The sequence below is a fragment of the Scyliorhinus canicula genome, chromosome 10 (assembly GCF_902713615.1).
Source record: "Scyliorhinus canicula chromosome 10, sScyCan1.1, whole genome shotgun sequence".
Classification (NCBI taxonomy): domain Eukaryota; kingdom Metazoa; phylum Chordata; class Chondrichthyes; order Carcharhiniformes; family Scyliorhinidae; genus Scyliorhinus; species Scyliorhinus canicula.
In genome coordinates, this window is record NC_052155.1 from 48,920,611 (window position 1) to 48,938,390 (window position 17,780).

At 46.5% G+C, this 17,780-nt stretch overlaps 1 protein-coding gene across 1 annotated transcript in view; it reads right to left on the reverse strand.

Moving 5' to 3' along the window:
- Window positions 1-17,780, reverse strand: part of wnt9a (wingless-type MMTV integration site family, member 9A) — a 97,567-nt gene that overhangs the window by 51,520 nt on the left and 28,267 nt on the right. Inside the window, exon 2 of the mRNA XM_038808869.1 lies at window positions 7,707-7,966. Coding sequence (XP_038664797.1) covers window positions 7,707-7,966 — 260 coding nt within the window. The remainder of the gene's footprint in view (window positions 1-7,706; window positions 7,967-17,780) is intronic.

The window sequence follows — 17,780 nt, forward strand, 5'->3', positions numbered from 1 at the left end:
TCCGGTTTCCTCCCACAGTCCAAAGATGTGCAGGTTGGGTGGGATTGGCCATGAAAAATTGCCCTTAGTGTCCAAAATTCTATGATTAATAAACTAGGACAAAAGTTCGGCACAACATCGTGGGCCGAAGGGCCTGTTCTGTGCTGTATTTCTCTATCTATCTATCCCCATAACTCTCAATTCCCTTGCTGATTAAAAATCTGTCTATCTCAGCCTTGAACATACTTACCAACCCAGCCTCTACAGCTCTCCACGGTAAAGTATTCCATAGATTCACTACCCTCTGAGAGAAGAAATTACTTTAGTCTTTGTTCTAAATAGGTGACTCCTTGAGATTATGTCCTTTGGTCCAAGGCTCATCCACGAGGAGAAATATCCTCTCATCATCTTTTTCTCAGGGCTGATAATGCAGTCAGATATGTAGATAATATGTCATAGAAATTACAGTACAGAAGGAGGCCATTCGGCCCACAGGGTCTACACCGGCACGTGAAAGAGCACCCAACCCAAGCCTACACATCCATCCTATCCCCATAACCCCACCTAACCTTTGGACATTACGGGGAAATTTAGCGTGACCAATCCACCTAACTCGCACATCTTTGGACTGTGTTCGGAAACTTGAGCACCCAGTGGAAACTCACAGAGACACGGGGAGAACGTGCAGACTCCGCACAAACAGTGACCTAAGCCGGGTATCGAACCCCCCTCCCTGGCATTGTGAAGCAACAGTGCCACCACTGTGCTACCGTGCTGCCCCTCCAATCCATACCAGTGGTATGGACTGGTGGATAATTAGAAGTAGAGGGCTGAGGCCTGCTCCACTCTCCAGGAAATACAGGTAAATGCTGGAAGTAATAAAGCCCTGCATATCAATGGTGAGATCCCGCATTTCATCTGAATCAGGGGTTTTCTGAAATGTGACTGGACACTTTGAGAAATGTTGCAGACAACAAGCCACACACAGTGGAGTCTTATGCTACTTAAACCCTGGGTGAAGCTTACTTTGTGAAACAGGGATCCCACCCTTTGTTATTGGTTCTGTTGCCCCATGCCCCTATATCGCTAACTACGTAAACAAAAGTAAATAAAGTACCTAGAGTGTCATTGCTGGTGATCAGTTTCACAGTTAAAAATCCCTATGGCTTCCACCAAAAAAATATTTGAGCGAGCTGATCTCACATTAGCGTGTAAAGTCAGTTTGATTGGGCACAGGAACGTTGGATATCCGAGGAATGGAAGCCCCATTGGCATCATAATGGTCTACATTATTCTCAATGTTCTATTTTTTGCGCTTTCATTCCACAGCTTAGGTCAATGTCTTTTTTTCTCCTCTCGATTTGTTTTCTGCCCTCAAGATGCACCGTCAAACCCTGATTCCAGTGATAAACATATTCTATTATTTCTCTCTTGCCTCCTTTTTCTTGCTGCATATTTTGTATATAATTATGCCTCCCTTCTGTGGCTCTCTTTCTCTGCGTGCCCTTCTCCCTCTCTTTTTCTATCTATCCCTGTCTGCCCCTTACACTCTAGATGATCCTCTCGTAGGTTCTTTTGCCTTTCTCTCACTCTCCTTTTCTCATCAGGCCTGACAGTTCCCTCTTCCTTGGCCCTTTCACCCCCCACTATATCCTTTTCTCTCCCTCTGGATGATGTACATCCTTTCTTCCCCTTATTCTCTGTCCCACTCCACTACTGTGTTCTAAGTTGTTGAGATGTGCATCCCTCGGCGGTGGCAGCCTTTCCTCGACTTTCTGGCTCAAAGATAGGGAACTAGGTCAGCAGCAGCAGCAACCCGGGGGGGAGGGGGTTTAGGGGGGCATTGTTTATGTTAATTTAATTTATTGTTTATTTATTTTGTTGTTTATTGGGTTGGGGGGGCGGGGGTGGGGGGGGTCCGTTTTATGCATTGTTATGGGTGCCGGGGGGTGTTTATTATTGTTATTGTTATTATTATTATTATTCTGTTGTTATACATTTTTCAAAAATCTCAATAAAAATTATTTTTCAAAAAAGATGTGCATCCCTCACGGCAACTTTTACTGATTCTGTTAGCTAATAACATAGAACCTTCGACAGGCAGTTCCCTCCCACTACACCAGTTCATGTACAGCACAACAACTTTAATTGCCACTAAAACCTTTCCTGGTTCCAGAAAATGTGACTCAGCATCAACTCCAAGAAAAATATCCATTACTCCACCAGTGTGATATTTAATTTCCTACATCATCTACTCTGGAGTTTCTCAGAGTAAGAATGCTCAATTTTGAACTGAATTAGAATGCAGCTTGGTGCCATGGACTCATGTCTATAATGCACTTGGATCAAGCTCACCACATTTCAAATCAGCTCTCCCAGTTCACCCAAAAATGCCAACCAGGACCATCAATCTCCTGTGAAAGAGATTTTGTTTCTGGTAGCAAGCTGTGTCTTTTCGGTGCTGTCCCCGATGACATTTTTGTTGAAGTGGGTGATGTGCTGAGTGAGCCACAAGAGGCGGTCAATTGGCAAATAAAAAGGTCCAAGGCACTTGTGATCAATCCATGGAGCAGGCTCCCAGGAGACGGTGGAAGCAGTCAGTATTGATTCGTTCAAATGAAAATGCGATGGGTTTCTTTCAGAAAAGAACACTTTGGGATACAGTTCATGAGTCATTTCAGACACGACGTGTGCCAAGTGTAGCGAGCTTGGGAGGAGCACATGATTTTGACCTATGATTCCCAATCCTTTCCACCACTGAGGTTTTTCTCGCCTCATGTCTGGTTCTGGTGTAGACTAATTGATAGAGATTGATTGTCAGGATTAATCAACAACTCCATTACTGTTGCCTCATGCAACCACCAGGATGGCAGGACGTGAACTAGATGGACCGTAGAAATTGTTAGACGATAAAGGCCATGTTGAACAGGACACAAACTTTCTGTCAAAGGCTCTCTCTCCGAAAGATTTATTTCTTTATAGAGACTGACTCAAGGAGGTGAGAATGCTACCACTGAGTCAAGGCTGACATCTAAACGCACTGACATATATTTGAATTATACAGCCTGTCATTTTAATAAAGGGCTTTCATGTGTTGCTTCAGTTGGAGGGAGCCTGACCCCCAGTGTCCTCTAGCTTTTTTCTGTCTTAAGCAAGAGAAGATAGAAAGAAATATTCAGAAACCGGAGCAAGTTGGCCTGGTTAAAGTCAAAGAGAGAAAACTGAAAGAACGAGAGAGAGTGCGAAGGACAAAGGGGGACCAGAGCAAAGGTGAAAATAAATGTCAAATAACAGCAGAAAATATCATACATTATATTTAAATTACATCTACCATGCCTCTTGAAGTGTCGCACCCAAAGATGAACCTGCCTTTTCTCTTTCAGACTTACCTACTGCATGGATAATTTTTTTATTGATCTGATCAACAGGGGATGAGTTGATGGGGTAATGACGGAGATGGTGGTGGTGAGAGGGGACCCACTATTAAAGATTCCACCACATGTTGCTAAGTTTAAATCTGTAACATGTCACTGATCACTACCCCCCCACTCAGAGACCAGGCTGATCAACAAGCTGGACCTCCAATCAGGCAGGAGCAGGTCAATGATGGTCACAAGAGCAGGTAAGTCTGTGCCAGTGAGGGAGATCGGCCAGGGGACGTTGATCACAATGGGAGTGTCATTGGTAGGGGTAAGTGGATCAGTTAGGTTTAAAGTGATGCTTCGTCTGGGGAGTGCAGCCAGAGCCAAATCCATGGCACCAAGTTTGGCTCAGCTGTACAAGAGCAAACAAAGAAGACTGGAAGAGCAATAACTATAGGAGATTCAATAGATAGGGGAACAGACGGGCATTTCTGCCACCAGAGACACAAATCCAGGTGTGTTACTTCCTCAGTGCCAGGATCAAGGATATCACTGAATGGCTACACAGCACCTTGGAGGAGGAAGGCAATGGAGGTTGGGGGTGAGAGAAGGGGAACAGCCAACTCTCATTGGTACCAACAACTTAGACGGAAAGATAGATGGATGTAGTACTGCAGTCAAACTTTTGGGAGCTAGGTGGAAAATTAGCAAGCAGGGATTCTGCAGGTTACCCCTGGTACCAGGTACAAACTATTACAAAAATAGGAGGATAAAGCAAATAAGTGTGTGGCTGAACAGATGACGCAGGTGAGAGGGCTTGGATTTTTGGTGTGACAGGACTAGCTCTGGCGCAATGGGACCACTGCAGGCTGGATAGGTGACACCTAGACAGAGCTGGCATCAATATCCTTGCGAGGCAATTTGTTAGTGCTATTGGGAAGTGTTTAAACTAACTTGGCAGGTAATCACCAACTAGTTGGAAAGATACAAAACAACAATTTGCAAGGAAATTACAGAGACGCTCAGGAATTATAAAGTAGGTATAATGGGGGACTTTGTACTGCTACTATTTCAGACTATATACAGATAATTAAAAGGGCAGAGAAGGGCAAGAATTCCTAAAGTGTGTTCAGGAAAATTGTTCTGCAGCAGTATGTTTCCACTAATCAGAAAAGAGGCATTACTAGACCTCGGCTGAATAATACAGAGGGACACGAGGTGGGCTAATCCCAAAGAAGCAAAGTTAGTGTAGAGCTGAAATGCTTCATGCTGACCCTGCCTCGCAGCCATAAAACACCGCAGGCAGGCTAAATGAGGGCCAAGTGGGACACCCGCCTCTCAACCAGGAGGAATTGCCAATCAGTCTGACTGACCTGTAGCTCCATCACTCCCAGCAGTGCCAAGAGCACTCCAGTGGCCAGTGCTGGGACTACAGGAGAAGGAAGAAGGCCCAAGGATCCCCAGAGTAGGCAAGTCCAGGGAGAGTTTAGGGGGTCAGTAATTTTTAGGCTCTGGGTGGGTAGGATGGAAGTGGAGAGTACTTTGATCTTTGGAGGGTGATGGAGCCAGCAAACGGCAGCATCCAAAAGATCAAACATCCCCTTCATTTCCTTTAAGAACTTTGTTAAAAATAAATCAGGCAGCCTGCTGCTGCCCGACTGTCCAATCCAAACGTTTGATGGCATTGGCAGCATATTATTATTCTCAACCAAGTCTAATTGGCTCAATTAGTTATTTTAAAATATTGAATGCGCTGTTGAGTTTGGCACCTGTATTGTGAGGGTGAGCTCAGTGGTGGGCTGGAAGGTGATGGGCTGAGTATTTGCCAATTTTATGTACTCCCCTGCCCAAAATATACTCAAGTGGGGCACAAATTATAGCCCCTGGATTTTGGAGTGAGGTGGGCCAGTGTCAGTAGGGGAACATTTACGGGACAGTGATCATTGGCTCATTTCGTTTCGGTTGGTTATGGAAAGGGTAAAAGAACAAGCCAATGTAAGAATAATTAACTGGAGCAAATCCAACTTCAATGGGGTAAAAATGGATCTGACCCAGATAAACTGGAATGGGAGATTGGCGTGCAAAACTGTAACTGAATCATGAGTTGTGTTTGAAGAGGAGATAGTTCAAGTACAGTCATGGTTATTTCCACGGAGGGGAAAGGTAAGGCAAACATATCCAGATGACAAGGTGAGATGAAAATTAAGATAAAGAAGACAAAATGAAGTGCACTTATGACAGATGTCAGGTTGACAACACAACTATGGCTGGGATATTTTGGCCCCACCAGCGGTGGGCACTCCCACAGGCAGGATGTGAAAATTTCACAGAATTTCCCCATCAGCCCGCAACAATGCCCACCACTGGCTGGGCTGAAAACCCCACCGGAGAACCAGATGAATGTAGAAAAATCAGTGAGGAAGTTAATCGGCAAATCTGAGAGGCAAAGCATACGACGAGAGATTGGGGGCCAACATAAAAAGGGACATCCAAACATTTTCTGCAAGGGTATAAATAGTAAAACAATGTTAAGCAGAGGAGGGGCAGGGCCAATTAGGTATGAAAAGATGATCTGCATTTTTTTTGTTCGTTCATGGGATGTGGTCTTTGCTGGCTGGGCCAGCACTTACTGCTTATCCCTGAGGGCATTTAAGAGTCAACCACATTGCTGTCGATCTAGAGTCACATGTAGGCCAGACCAGGTAAGGATGACAGATTTCCTTCTCTAAAGGACATTAATGAACCGGATGGGTTTTTAATGACAATCGACAATGGACCCATGGTCACCATTAGACTTTAAATCCAGATTTTTCGATTGAATTCAAATTTTAGCATCTGCCATGGTGGGATTCGAACCCTGGTCTCCAGAGAATTATTACCCTGGGTTGCTGGATTACTAGTCTAGCGACAATACCACTATCCATTTGGTGGCACGGGACATGGCTGAGGTATTAAATGAATACTTTGGATCTATCTTTACCAAGGAAGATGATGATGATGCACAGATCATGGCGAATGATGAGGTAATTGATAAGAAGGATGTATTAGATATGCTGCTTGCACTTAAAGTCAAAAAGGCAAAAGGACCAGATATGATGGTTAACTCATGAAAACCAGCACAGATTTGATAGGGGCAAATTTTGTTTAACTAACTTGAGATTTTGATGAGATAACAGAGGATTAATATAATGCTGTTAATGCAACCTACATGACTTCCAGAAGGCATTCAATAAAGTACCACAAAACAAACTTGAGCAAGTTTAGAGCTCATGGAATAAAACGGACAGCAACAACACAGATATAATAGGAAACAGTCGAGCAGGTAATAGATGATTTTCAGATTGGAAGCAAGTTTTTTTGTGGAGTTCCCCAGAGGTCAGTGTTGGCCTGCTATATAAGAGTAGATTGGGAGAAACTGTTCCTGTTTGTGGGAGGATTGAGAAGCAGAGGGCAAGGCAATTGGCAAAAGAAGCAATGTCAATAAGAGGAAGGACATTTTTGTTCACACAGCAAGTTAAGGTCTGGAATTCACTGCCTGAGTGTTGTGGAGTCAAGTCAATTAAAGAGGGAATTGGATTATTATCTGAAAAAGAAAGATTGAGCAGCGCTATGGGGGAGAAGGCAGGAAGGTAGCACGAGCGGAATTGCTCCTTCGGAGAGTCGGCATTGACAAGATGGGATGAATGGCCTCTTTCTGTGAGGGGTGGAAAGAGTCAGAGTTCTGAAGGAAAGAAAGGGAAAATTGGAGGCTTGGGTGGGAGAGAAAGAAAATCAGGGCTTATTGTGTGGAGGGGTGAAGGTCAGAGTCCTCGTGGGAGGATCAAGAGCCCTGGGGGTGGAGATTGGTGGTGCCCAATTAGGAAACATCCTCGGGCAGCCACCTGGATCTAGGAAATTGGTGTGAAGACACTTAACCATGACTTCACCAAGTCTTCACCTGGAGGAAGATGCTGTGATTCTTGGGTGTCAAGAAAATTTGGAAGACCAAACTCACGGTGCAAATGTAAATGGCGATGAGACTTGCAGCCTCATGGCCATACTTAAAATCCCAAATGCCTCTTTGGAGTGAGTTTGTTCCCCATATACTTTCCAACCTCAGTTAAAGTGGAAAATGGGTGGGTTTGAAGCGGTTTTGGGTGGGGAAACAAATTTTTGAGACCCAAACATGTCCATATTCCAAAATTATTTTAACTCTCCAAAAAAGAAAATTAACTGCTTATTGGAGAGTAGTTATCATTTAAACGAATATTGATGTGACAGCATCCCTTCACCTATATTGCCTTTCAAAAATATACTCAACGTACACACAGTATAAGACATAAAGGACATAGAAAACCTTCTAGTGCAGAAGGAGCCATAACTGACCTCTCCTCAAAAGGCTTGTCCTGTAACGTCCCTCCAGGGTGCAGTTCCACCTCTCAAATCTGAACTGGTACTGACACTCGAGGGCACTCATACTTATCGCTTCCATTAGGGTCTCTGCCACTCCGGGGTCCCGTCGGCACATCCGCCGCTGTTTCCGTTCCAGCTTCAGACGGTCGCAGACCTTGAAGTGGGCTTTCCCGTGAGTCTGTTCTGTTTCTTGTGTCAGAGGCAAGATGGTAAGTGGTTCATTACCAGTTAAACTGTGAGGGAAGGAGAGAGAAAATAAAAATGAGGGTTGAAACTGCGAAGAAAAGGCAGGTTTTCCTTGGAGAAAAACATTTGTGCATATTCCACTAGGTCCTTAATCCACTCCCTCCTCCACCATTGCCCACCAGGCTTTTGGGGGGTCAGGAGGTAAGCTTCTCAACGCAGGAATCCTAGCCTTTGACCTGCTCTGGTAGCTACAATATATATATATGCCTCGTCTAGTTCAGTTTCTGATCAGTGGTAACCCCCAGGATGTTGATAGTTGGGAATTCAGCATTTCAGAAATGCCATTGAATGTCAAGGGACGATAGTTAGACCCTCTCTTTTTGGAGATCGTCATTGCCTGGCACTTGTGTGGCGTGAATGTTACTTGCCATTCATCGGCCCAAACCGGGATGTTGTCCAGGTCTTGCCAAAGTTGGACATGAACAACTTCAGTATCGGAGGAGTCATGAATCAGCTGTGGATATCCCCACTTCTGTCCTTACGCTGGAAGGAAGGTCTTGATGAAGCAGTTGAAGATGGTTGGGTCTGGGATACTATCCTGAGGAACTACTGCAGTGATGTACTGGAGCTGAGATGATTGACGTTCAACCATTACAGCCATCTTCCTTTGTACCAGGTATGACGCCAACCAGTGGCCAGTTTCTCCCTGATTCCCATTAACTGCAGTTTTGCTCGGGCTCCTTAATGCCATACTCAGGGCAGCCATTCTCACCTCACCTCTGATGCTTGGGTGAATGCAGCTCTAACACTCAAGAAGCTCGACAACATTCAGGAAAATCAGCCTACTTGATTGCTATCAATTCCACAAACATTCACGCTCTCTACCACCAATGAGTAGTGATAGCAGTGTGTACCATCTACAGGATGCACTGCAGGAATCACCAAGGTTCCTTAGGCAGCACCTTCCAAATTCATGACCACTACCATCAGAAGGATAAGCAGATACCAGAGAACACCACCACCTGGATGTTTCCCTCCACGTCACTCACCATCTGGACTTGGAAATATATTGCCGTTCCTTCAATGTCACTGAATCAAGATCCTGGAATTCCCTCCGTAACAGCTCTATGGGTGTACTTTAGCACATGGACTGCAGCAGTTCAAGAATGCAACTCACCACCTCCTTCAAAGACAACTGGGGTTGGGCAATAAATGCTGGCCTAGACAGTGCTGCCACATCCGACAGGTACATTTAAAAAAAAGTCCATGCTGATGCTCTGGTACAATGCTGCATTCTTAGAAATAGCTATTCCATATGAACTTCAGCAGTTCAAGGAAGTGGCTCACTGGCAAGATTAGTATTAATTGTCCTTGAGAAGGTGTCAGTGATGGCCACATCCCAAGTTTAATTTTAAAAAGGCAGTTTTTTGGGTAAGACATTGAAGTGTGGCTCTATCTCTCGGTTTGCGTGGGTACCTGCTAATTTAGGTTGCCACAAAATCTAAAAAGGGAGTTGCTTAATCAACATATCTCAATCGATAACACTGTATAGAAGGGGTCATTCATCTCATTACAGCTTTCAAGATTTGTCACATATAAAATGGCTGCTGCTTTCACCTGTGTAACAACGGTGTCTATTGGATATCCCAAAGCAGTTCACAACTAATGAGGTACCATGGAAATGTTAAACACTTTCTCACTGCATCATCATCTATCAACTTTCTGCAGTTCCTCGACATTTGCCAAAAGCTTCAGCTGGAGAAGGAGTAGCCTCAAGCCAATGCTTGCGAACTTGGTACCAAACAGCTGGCAGTGACATCAACTTACTATGAGTGAGAAATGAACCTGATCTGAGCAGAATTATGAAATCAAGACAGAGTTCTGTGGACAGCACATCGAGAAATAATTTAAGTTATCCTGCAATACAACTCCCTTGATGATGGTTAGTGGGATTCTGCTGTTCTAAAATGGATGCCAATTTTGCCTATATGTTAATAGAATCGGACTTCAAAGAGTACTGTTCGTCTGTAAGCGTGCTTGAGGGGCTTTAATTAATATGGGCCATAGCGCATCACATGGAAAACAGATCACTGTATCTAACTTAAAAAAAAAGTATTTCAGGGAATTTGGGTGTCATTGGCTAGCACAGCGTTTGTTACCCAACAATAATTCCCCCCCCCCCCCCCCCCCCCCGAGAAGGTGGTGGTGAATCACCTGCTTAAACCACTGCAGTCCATGCAGTGTAGGTGCAGCCACAATGCTGTTAGGGAGGGGGGGGTTCCAGGATTTAGACCAAGAGATAGAGAAGGACTGGCGATATAGTTGCAAGTCAGGATGATGTATGACGCGCCCATGCACCTGCTGGCCTTGTTCTTTGAGATGATAGAGGTTGCAGGTTCGGAAGGTGATGTTGAAGGAGCCTTTGAGTTGCAGCAGTGCATCTCGTAGATGGTACACACTGATACCACTGTGCGTTGATGGTCGAGGGCATGATGTTTAAGGTGGTGGAGAGGGTGCCAATCAAGCGAGCTGTTTTGTCCTGGACGGTGTCAAGCTTATTGGGTGGTGTTGGGGCTGTACATCCAGGCAAAGTGGGGTGTACTCCATCCCAGTCATGAATGGTGGTGGACAATTGAACAACTCACTGGAGGAAGAGGCTCCACAATTATCCCAAGCCTCAATGATGGCGGAGCCCAACACATCAGTGCAAACAATAAAACAAAAGAAATTGCAGCCATCTGAAGCCTGAATTGCCAAGTGGATGATTAATCCCGTTGTCCTCCTGAGGTCCCTAGCAAAACTGATGCCAGTTTTTTGTCAATTCAATTGACTCTTGTGGTATCACAGTTGAAGGCACTGGCTATGGGCCCGGACAATATTCAGGTAGACTTAGTTCCAGTACAGCTCCAGCACTGGCATCTACCCAGGAAATTTGGAAATTGTCCAGCTTATGTCCTGTCCACAAAAGGCAGGATAAATCCAACATGGCCAATTAACACTCCAGCAGTCTACTTTCAACCATCAGGAAAATGATGGAAAGTATTGTCAACAGCGCTATCAAGTGGCACTTGCTCAGCAATAACCTGGTCATGGAATTGCAGTTTGGGTTCTGCCAGAGCCACTCAACTTCCGACCTCTTTACTGCCTTAATCCACACATGAACAGATGAGCTGAACTCCAGATGCGAGTTGAAAGTGACTGCCCTTGACATCAAGGCAGTATTTGAAAGAGTGTGGCATTAAGGTGCCCGAGCAAAACTGAAAGCTTAAATCGAGGGAATCAGAGGGAAAACTCTCCACTTGTTTGAGCCATACAAAGTACAAAGGAAGATGGTTGTGGTTTTGAAGGTCTATCATCTTAATCCCAGGCCATTGCTGTTGGAGTTGCTCAGTGCAGTATCTTAGACTGAACCACCTTTATTTGTTTCATCAATGACCTACCCTCCATCATAAGGTCAGAAGTGAGGATGTTCATCACCATTTGTGACTCTTCGGCTACTGAAGCAATCAGTGTCCATATGCAGCAAGACCTCGACAATATTCAGGCTTGGACTGATAAGCAGCAAGTAACATCAAGTGTGAGGTAATGACCATCTCCAACAAGAAAGAATTATAGATTGACATTCAATGGCATTGCTAACAGTGAAACCCCCACTATCAACATCCGGGGGATACCATTGACTAGAAACTCCCACCAGCCTGATAGAAACCATGGCTACAAGAGCAGGTCTGAGACTAGGAATCCTCTGGTGAATGACTGACCTCCTGACTCACCAAAGCCTATCCACCATCTACAAGGAACAAGTCAGGATTGCAATGGGATACTCTTCACTTGCCCGGATGAGTGCAGCTCCAACAACACCCAGGCCAAAACAGCCCATATTATTTCCCATCAACTTCAACTTCACTCCCCCCCCCCACCACTGATGCACCGTGACAACCATGAGTACCAACAACAAGATGCAACTCATCAAGGCTTTTCAACAACACCTTCCAAACCCGTGATCTCTACCACCTAGAATGACGAGGGCAGCAGATACATGGGGCGGGATTCTCCTGTACCCGGCGGGGCGGGGGGTCCCGGCGGGATGGAGTGGCGTGAACCACTCCGGCGTCAACCCGCCACAAATTCCTCTGCACCTTCAGGGGCTAGGCTGGCGCCTAGTGGTTTGCGCCCCGCCGGTTGGTGTGGAAGGCCTTTGGCGCCACGCCAGCCGGGGCCGAAGAGACTACGCCAGCCGGCGCGAGTCCGCGCATGCATGGGAGCGTCAGCGGCTGCTGATGTCATCCCCGTGCATCGCGGAGGCTGACATGGCCGACGCGTAGGAAAAGAGTGCCTCCACAGCACAGGCCCGCCCGTGGATCGGTGGGCCCCGGTCGCGCGCCAGGCCACTGTGGGGGCATCCCCCGGGGCCAGATCGCTCCATGCCCCCCCAAGGACCCCGGAGCCCGCCCACGCCGCCAGGTCCTGCTGATTCCTAGTCCAATTTACGCCAGTGGGACTTTGGCCCATCGCGGGTCGGTGAATCGCTGGGGGGCTGCTGCGAGCGGCTGCCGTCCGGCGCGCCCCAATTCCCGCCCCTGCCGAATCTGCAGTCCCGGAGAATTCAACGGACGGCGGGGGCAGGATTCACGCCGCCCCCCCAGCGATTCTCCAACCCGGTGGAAACACCACTACCTGAAATTTCCCCTCCAAGTCACTCACCATCCTGACTCGGAAATATATCACCATTCCTTCACTGGTGATCATCGTACCTACATCACATGGACTGCAGTGTTTCAAGAAGGCAGCTCACTACCACCTTCACAAGGGCAATTAGGGATGGGCAATAAATAATGGCCTAGTCAATGACGCCCACATTGCATGAGTGAAAACAAAACAATCTTTTTTTTAAAAATAAATTTAGATTACCCAATTATTTTTTCCAATTAAGGGGCAATTTAGCGTAGCCAATCCACCTACTCTGCACATTTTTTTTGGGTTGTGGGGGCAAAACCCACGCAGACACGGGGAGAATATGCAAACTCCACACGGACAGTGACCCAGAGCCAGGATCAAACCTGGGACCTCAGCGCCGCGAGGCGGTTGTGCTAACCACTAGGCCATCATGCTGCCCTAAAACAAAACAATCTTGACTTATTTCTTGCAGGTGGTGGACAGGCTTTGGGTAGGCAGTGGTGAGTTACTCTCCACAGAATTCAAAGCTTCTGAACTGCTCTTTTATCATGATTTCTTCAAGGTTTCCATGGATTTCCAGTTAAATTGCATCAGTCGATTGGGAGAATCCCGATAGAAATTAATGGTGCATGGTGAAGTTATTATAATGGCCATACAAGTTTCGGTCAGATGATTTGAAAAAAAAAAGGTAAAGAAAACAAAAGGTGGCCCTGCCTCAAATCATTGTCGATCCAAAAGTTCAAAGCACTCTCCATCTGGAGACAAAGAGCAGAAAAGAACCAGACTCTAGTTCATTTGCTGGTCTCAGCTGGAGCCTGTGCCCCAATTGTCCTTTTGGTCTTTGGGGATAGAGGGCTGGGAAGACTTATCCAGAATGTTTGCTGCTGATGACCATAGCAAGAAACATACATCAACGGATGCCAGATGAGGACATGAATGGTCTTGGCTCAGAGACAAACTGACATAGATTGTCAAACACCTTCATGAATAAAAGCCCATGGCTGAAAACTATAGGGTGTAACCAATGCCTTTTATAAGAATAGAAAAACTAGACTAAAGCACCCAATAAACGCAATGGAAACAGGCCGACAGGTGTATGGTGGGACTGCTGCTTTACTCAGTGTACACCATGTGGCTGAGAAGAAACATTTTGCAAACAGCGCGTGATCGTACGGCCTTGTCGCCCCTGACTCGATGTTGTGACTAGGCTAGCAAATCTCACGAGAGGCCTCTCGCACAATTTACGATGCTAGGGAAGTCCTACGAGACTCGCGATCTGGATGTCACCCTCACTGGGCGGGATCCAGATTTGCAGATTGAAGTGAGCAGTTAGCTTCATCGAAATGTGTCTACGCTTGATTCTCCCAAGGCTCAGGATCAAATGGCGGGCCTGGAAGACCTCGCCGAGGCAGCTTTTAGCATTGGTTTCCACAGACGTGGACCATGGTCTCCCATGCGATCAAATGCCATGGGTGGTCAGGCACTGGGTAGGTGGTACCCTGGCAGCTCGATGCTATCCAAGCACTTTGGTGCTGCCAGCCTGGCACCTTGGAACTGCCACCATGGCAGCCAGGCAGTGCCATCCTGGGTGCCCAGTTGACACTGCCAGGTTGGCAGGGGTACACCAGGGTGTCAGGCGAGCAGTGCCAAGGTGCCTGGGTGGCATATTTCCCGTGCCAGGGATTGGACCCGGAGATGCCCTGTCCTTATTAAATGGGGTGAGAGGGGTGGAGGGGCTAGAGGACCACCTAATTAATAAATTGGAGATTAGTAAGGTTCCAAAAGATCAGGGCGGCATTTAAAAATGGCACCCCAATCCCCTGCATTCTTATTGGCGGGGCCCAAAACAAAGTCCTCTTTAATAGCAATGCCATTTTCGGAGAAACACCCCGCTAAATATGCCCAAAACAGGATCCATCTATATCTTCCTGCAACCCAAGATGTTCTTCATCACTATTAACCACCCTGCAAATCTTCATGTCCTCCACAAACTTATTCATCATCCTGTATCGTTTACATATATCACAAATGATAAGGGACCTAGTATTGATCCTTGTGGGACGCCACCCAGCACCGGCCTCCAGTCACACAAATAAGCACTGCTTGTCCCCTCAACGAAACTTTTGGATCCAACTTGCCCAGTTGCCCAGGATCCCATCGGCATTTACCTTCTTTACATGTTCGACCTTGTCAAAGGGTTTGCTGAAATCCATATAAACAACATCAACTGCAGTATCCTCCTCTATACCTTCTCGAAAAATTAAATCAAATTCATTCGGCTTGACCTCCCTCTGACAAAGCCACGTTGACTATCCCTGATCAAACCTTGCTTCTCCCAGTGGAGATTAACTTTCTCCAATTGTTTCCTTACCACTGATGTGAGACTCACTGCTCTGTCATTCCCCGGTTTATCTCCGCCACCCTTTTTTAAAAGTGGAACCACATTAGCTGTCCTCCAATCCTCTGGCACCTCCCCTGGGGCAAGGGAGGAATTAAAGATTTGGGCAAATTCCTCTCTTGCTTGCCACAGCAGCCTGGGGTATAACTCATAACTCAAACACGTCTGTCCCTCCCCCAATTCTATACCTACATACTCCTTCTCCAGAGTGAATGCAGATGTGGAGTATTTATTTAATACCCACCCAATATCCTCCGGCTCCGTGCACAGATTGCCCCCTTGGATCCTCCTCTTTCCCTGGTTATCCTCTTGCCCATAATATACATAAAGAATATTTTGGGATTCTCTCTAATGACACTTGCCAGTGCTTTTTCATGCCCCCACTGTACTCTCCTAAGTGCTTTACATTCCCCCTGCACTCTCTACACTCCACTAAGGCCTCTGCTGATTTGCTCCCTTTGCACCAATTAAAAGCCTCTCTTTTCTTTCTTACCTAGTCCTCAATATTCCTAGGCACCCAGGGTTCTCTGGGCTTGTTGCTCATATATTTTTCCCTAAAGGAAACATATTGCCCCCCCCCCCCCCCCCACTCTGCTGTCAATTTTTCCCATAAGAAGTTCTTCCCACTAAACTTTGGCTAGATCCTGCCTTATTTTAATAAAATCTGCCTTATCCCAATCCAAAACCCTTTTTTGGAGACCATGGGCTGGATTCTCCGTCGGAGTGATCGTCCGTTTCGCCAGCAGCGCACTCACACCTGCAGATTTCCCAGTGGCGTGGGGGCGCCCACAACGGGAAACCCCATTGGCCGGCTACCAGGATAGTGGATCCCATTGCCAGTGGAGGGAGGGGGGCACCAGAAAACGGGTGCAGTGGGACAGAGAATCCCACCCCATCTTTTTCCTTTTTCATAACAAACTTAAATCATCCTGTGTTGTGGTTGCTCGAACTAAAACTTCCCCACTGCCACCTCAAACACCTGACTGGCTTCATTCCCCAGAATTACATCTAGCACTGCACCATCCCTTATTGGCCCTTCTACATATTGACATAATAAAAAGCTGTCCTGACCACATTAAGAAACCCTTACACTATGATGATCACAATTAATGTCGGGGAAGTTGAAATCCCCTAATATAATTACCTTATTATTATTAATTTTACACGCCTCAGGTGAATTGTCTACGTATCTGCTCCTCTATTGCCAGCTGACTGTTTGGGGGGAGGGGCTATAATACACTCCCATCAATGTGACTGCCTCCTTTTTATTCACATGCTCTATCTACAAAACATCATTTGAGTTCCTTTCCAAGGAACTGTCCCACCTTACTTCAGTAACTGACTCCTTAATTAATCATGCAAAACCACCTCCTCTTTTACACCCTCCCCTGTCTTGCCTGAAGATCCTATACCCTGGAATATTGAGTTGTCAGTCCTGCCTCTCCCTCAACCATGTCTCGGTGATGGTAACAATATCACAATTCCACTTGTCAATCCACCCCCTTAACTCATCAGGCTTACTTGTAATAATCCTGGCATTAATGTAGAGGCCACCCAGTCTTAACTTACTCCCTTGGAACTCAACATGGCTGAACTTCCTCTGTCTTGGTTCCTTTACTGTAGTATGTTGTGTGCCTGCTGCACGAAGGCTCTGTCCACTCCCCTGCCAAAACCTCTACCCAACAGCACTAGCAAACCCAAACCCAACCACAAGGATATTGGTCCCATCCTGGTTCAGGAGCAGACCATCCCACTTGCACATGTCCTGCCTTCCCCAGTAATGGTCCTAGTGACCCAGGAATCCATAATCGTCCCTTCTGCACCAACTCTTAAGCCACTCATTCATCTGCCCTATTCTCTTATTTTTGTACTCACCAGCACATGGCACCAGGAGTATTTCAGAGATTATACTTGGAGGTCCTGCTTCTTAATCTGCTCCATGAATTATTTATGCAAGACCTCATCCTTCATTCCACCTCGATCGTTGGCACCAACATGTACCACGACCTCTGACTTATCGCCCTCCCCCTTTAGGATGACCTGCAACTGTTCAGTGACATCCTTGTCCCTGGCCCCAGAGACCATCCTGGAGTCACGTCTGCAGCTACAGAATCGCCTATTTGCTTCCCTAACTAATGAATCCCCTATCCCTATTGTTCTTCCTTCCTTTAATCCTGTACAGTCAGGCCATTTGTGGATTCAGAACTACTTGTAGATTCTGTATTCCCGTGAGGAACCAGCACCCTCAGCTTCCAAAATGGAATACCAATTTGAGAGCGGGACCCCAGGGGTCTCTTGCACTCCCCGCCTGTTCCTCTCCCAGCGTGCTATCCATGTAATTCTCAGCCTCACGGACTCGCCACAGTGTCTCCAGCCGCTGTGCAAGCTCTGAAATCCAGAGTTCCAGGGCTGGATTCTCCGCCCCACCACGCCACATTTGTGCCCCGACCCGCCAGCAGGATTCTCCGTTGCGGCGGCCGGTCAATGGGGTTTCCCATTGTGAGGCAGCCCCACGCCGGCAAAACGGAGCATCCCGCCGGTGGAGAATCCCGCCCCCAATTTCTGCAGTTAGGAGCACTTCCTGCGTATGTGGTCATCTAGGATGCCGGTATGGTCCCTGACTTCCCATATGACAGGTCACACATTTGACTTGGCTGACAACTTTGGACAGGTCTTAAACATAAACATATTTGCCTAACTTGCTAATTTTTCCAAATTACTGAGGCTTAAAAGATACTCCTCTTACTACTTCAACTTAGTCTTCTTGTCTAGTTCTACTGATTCTT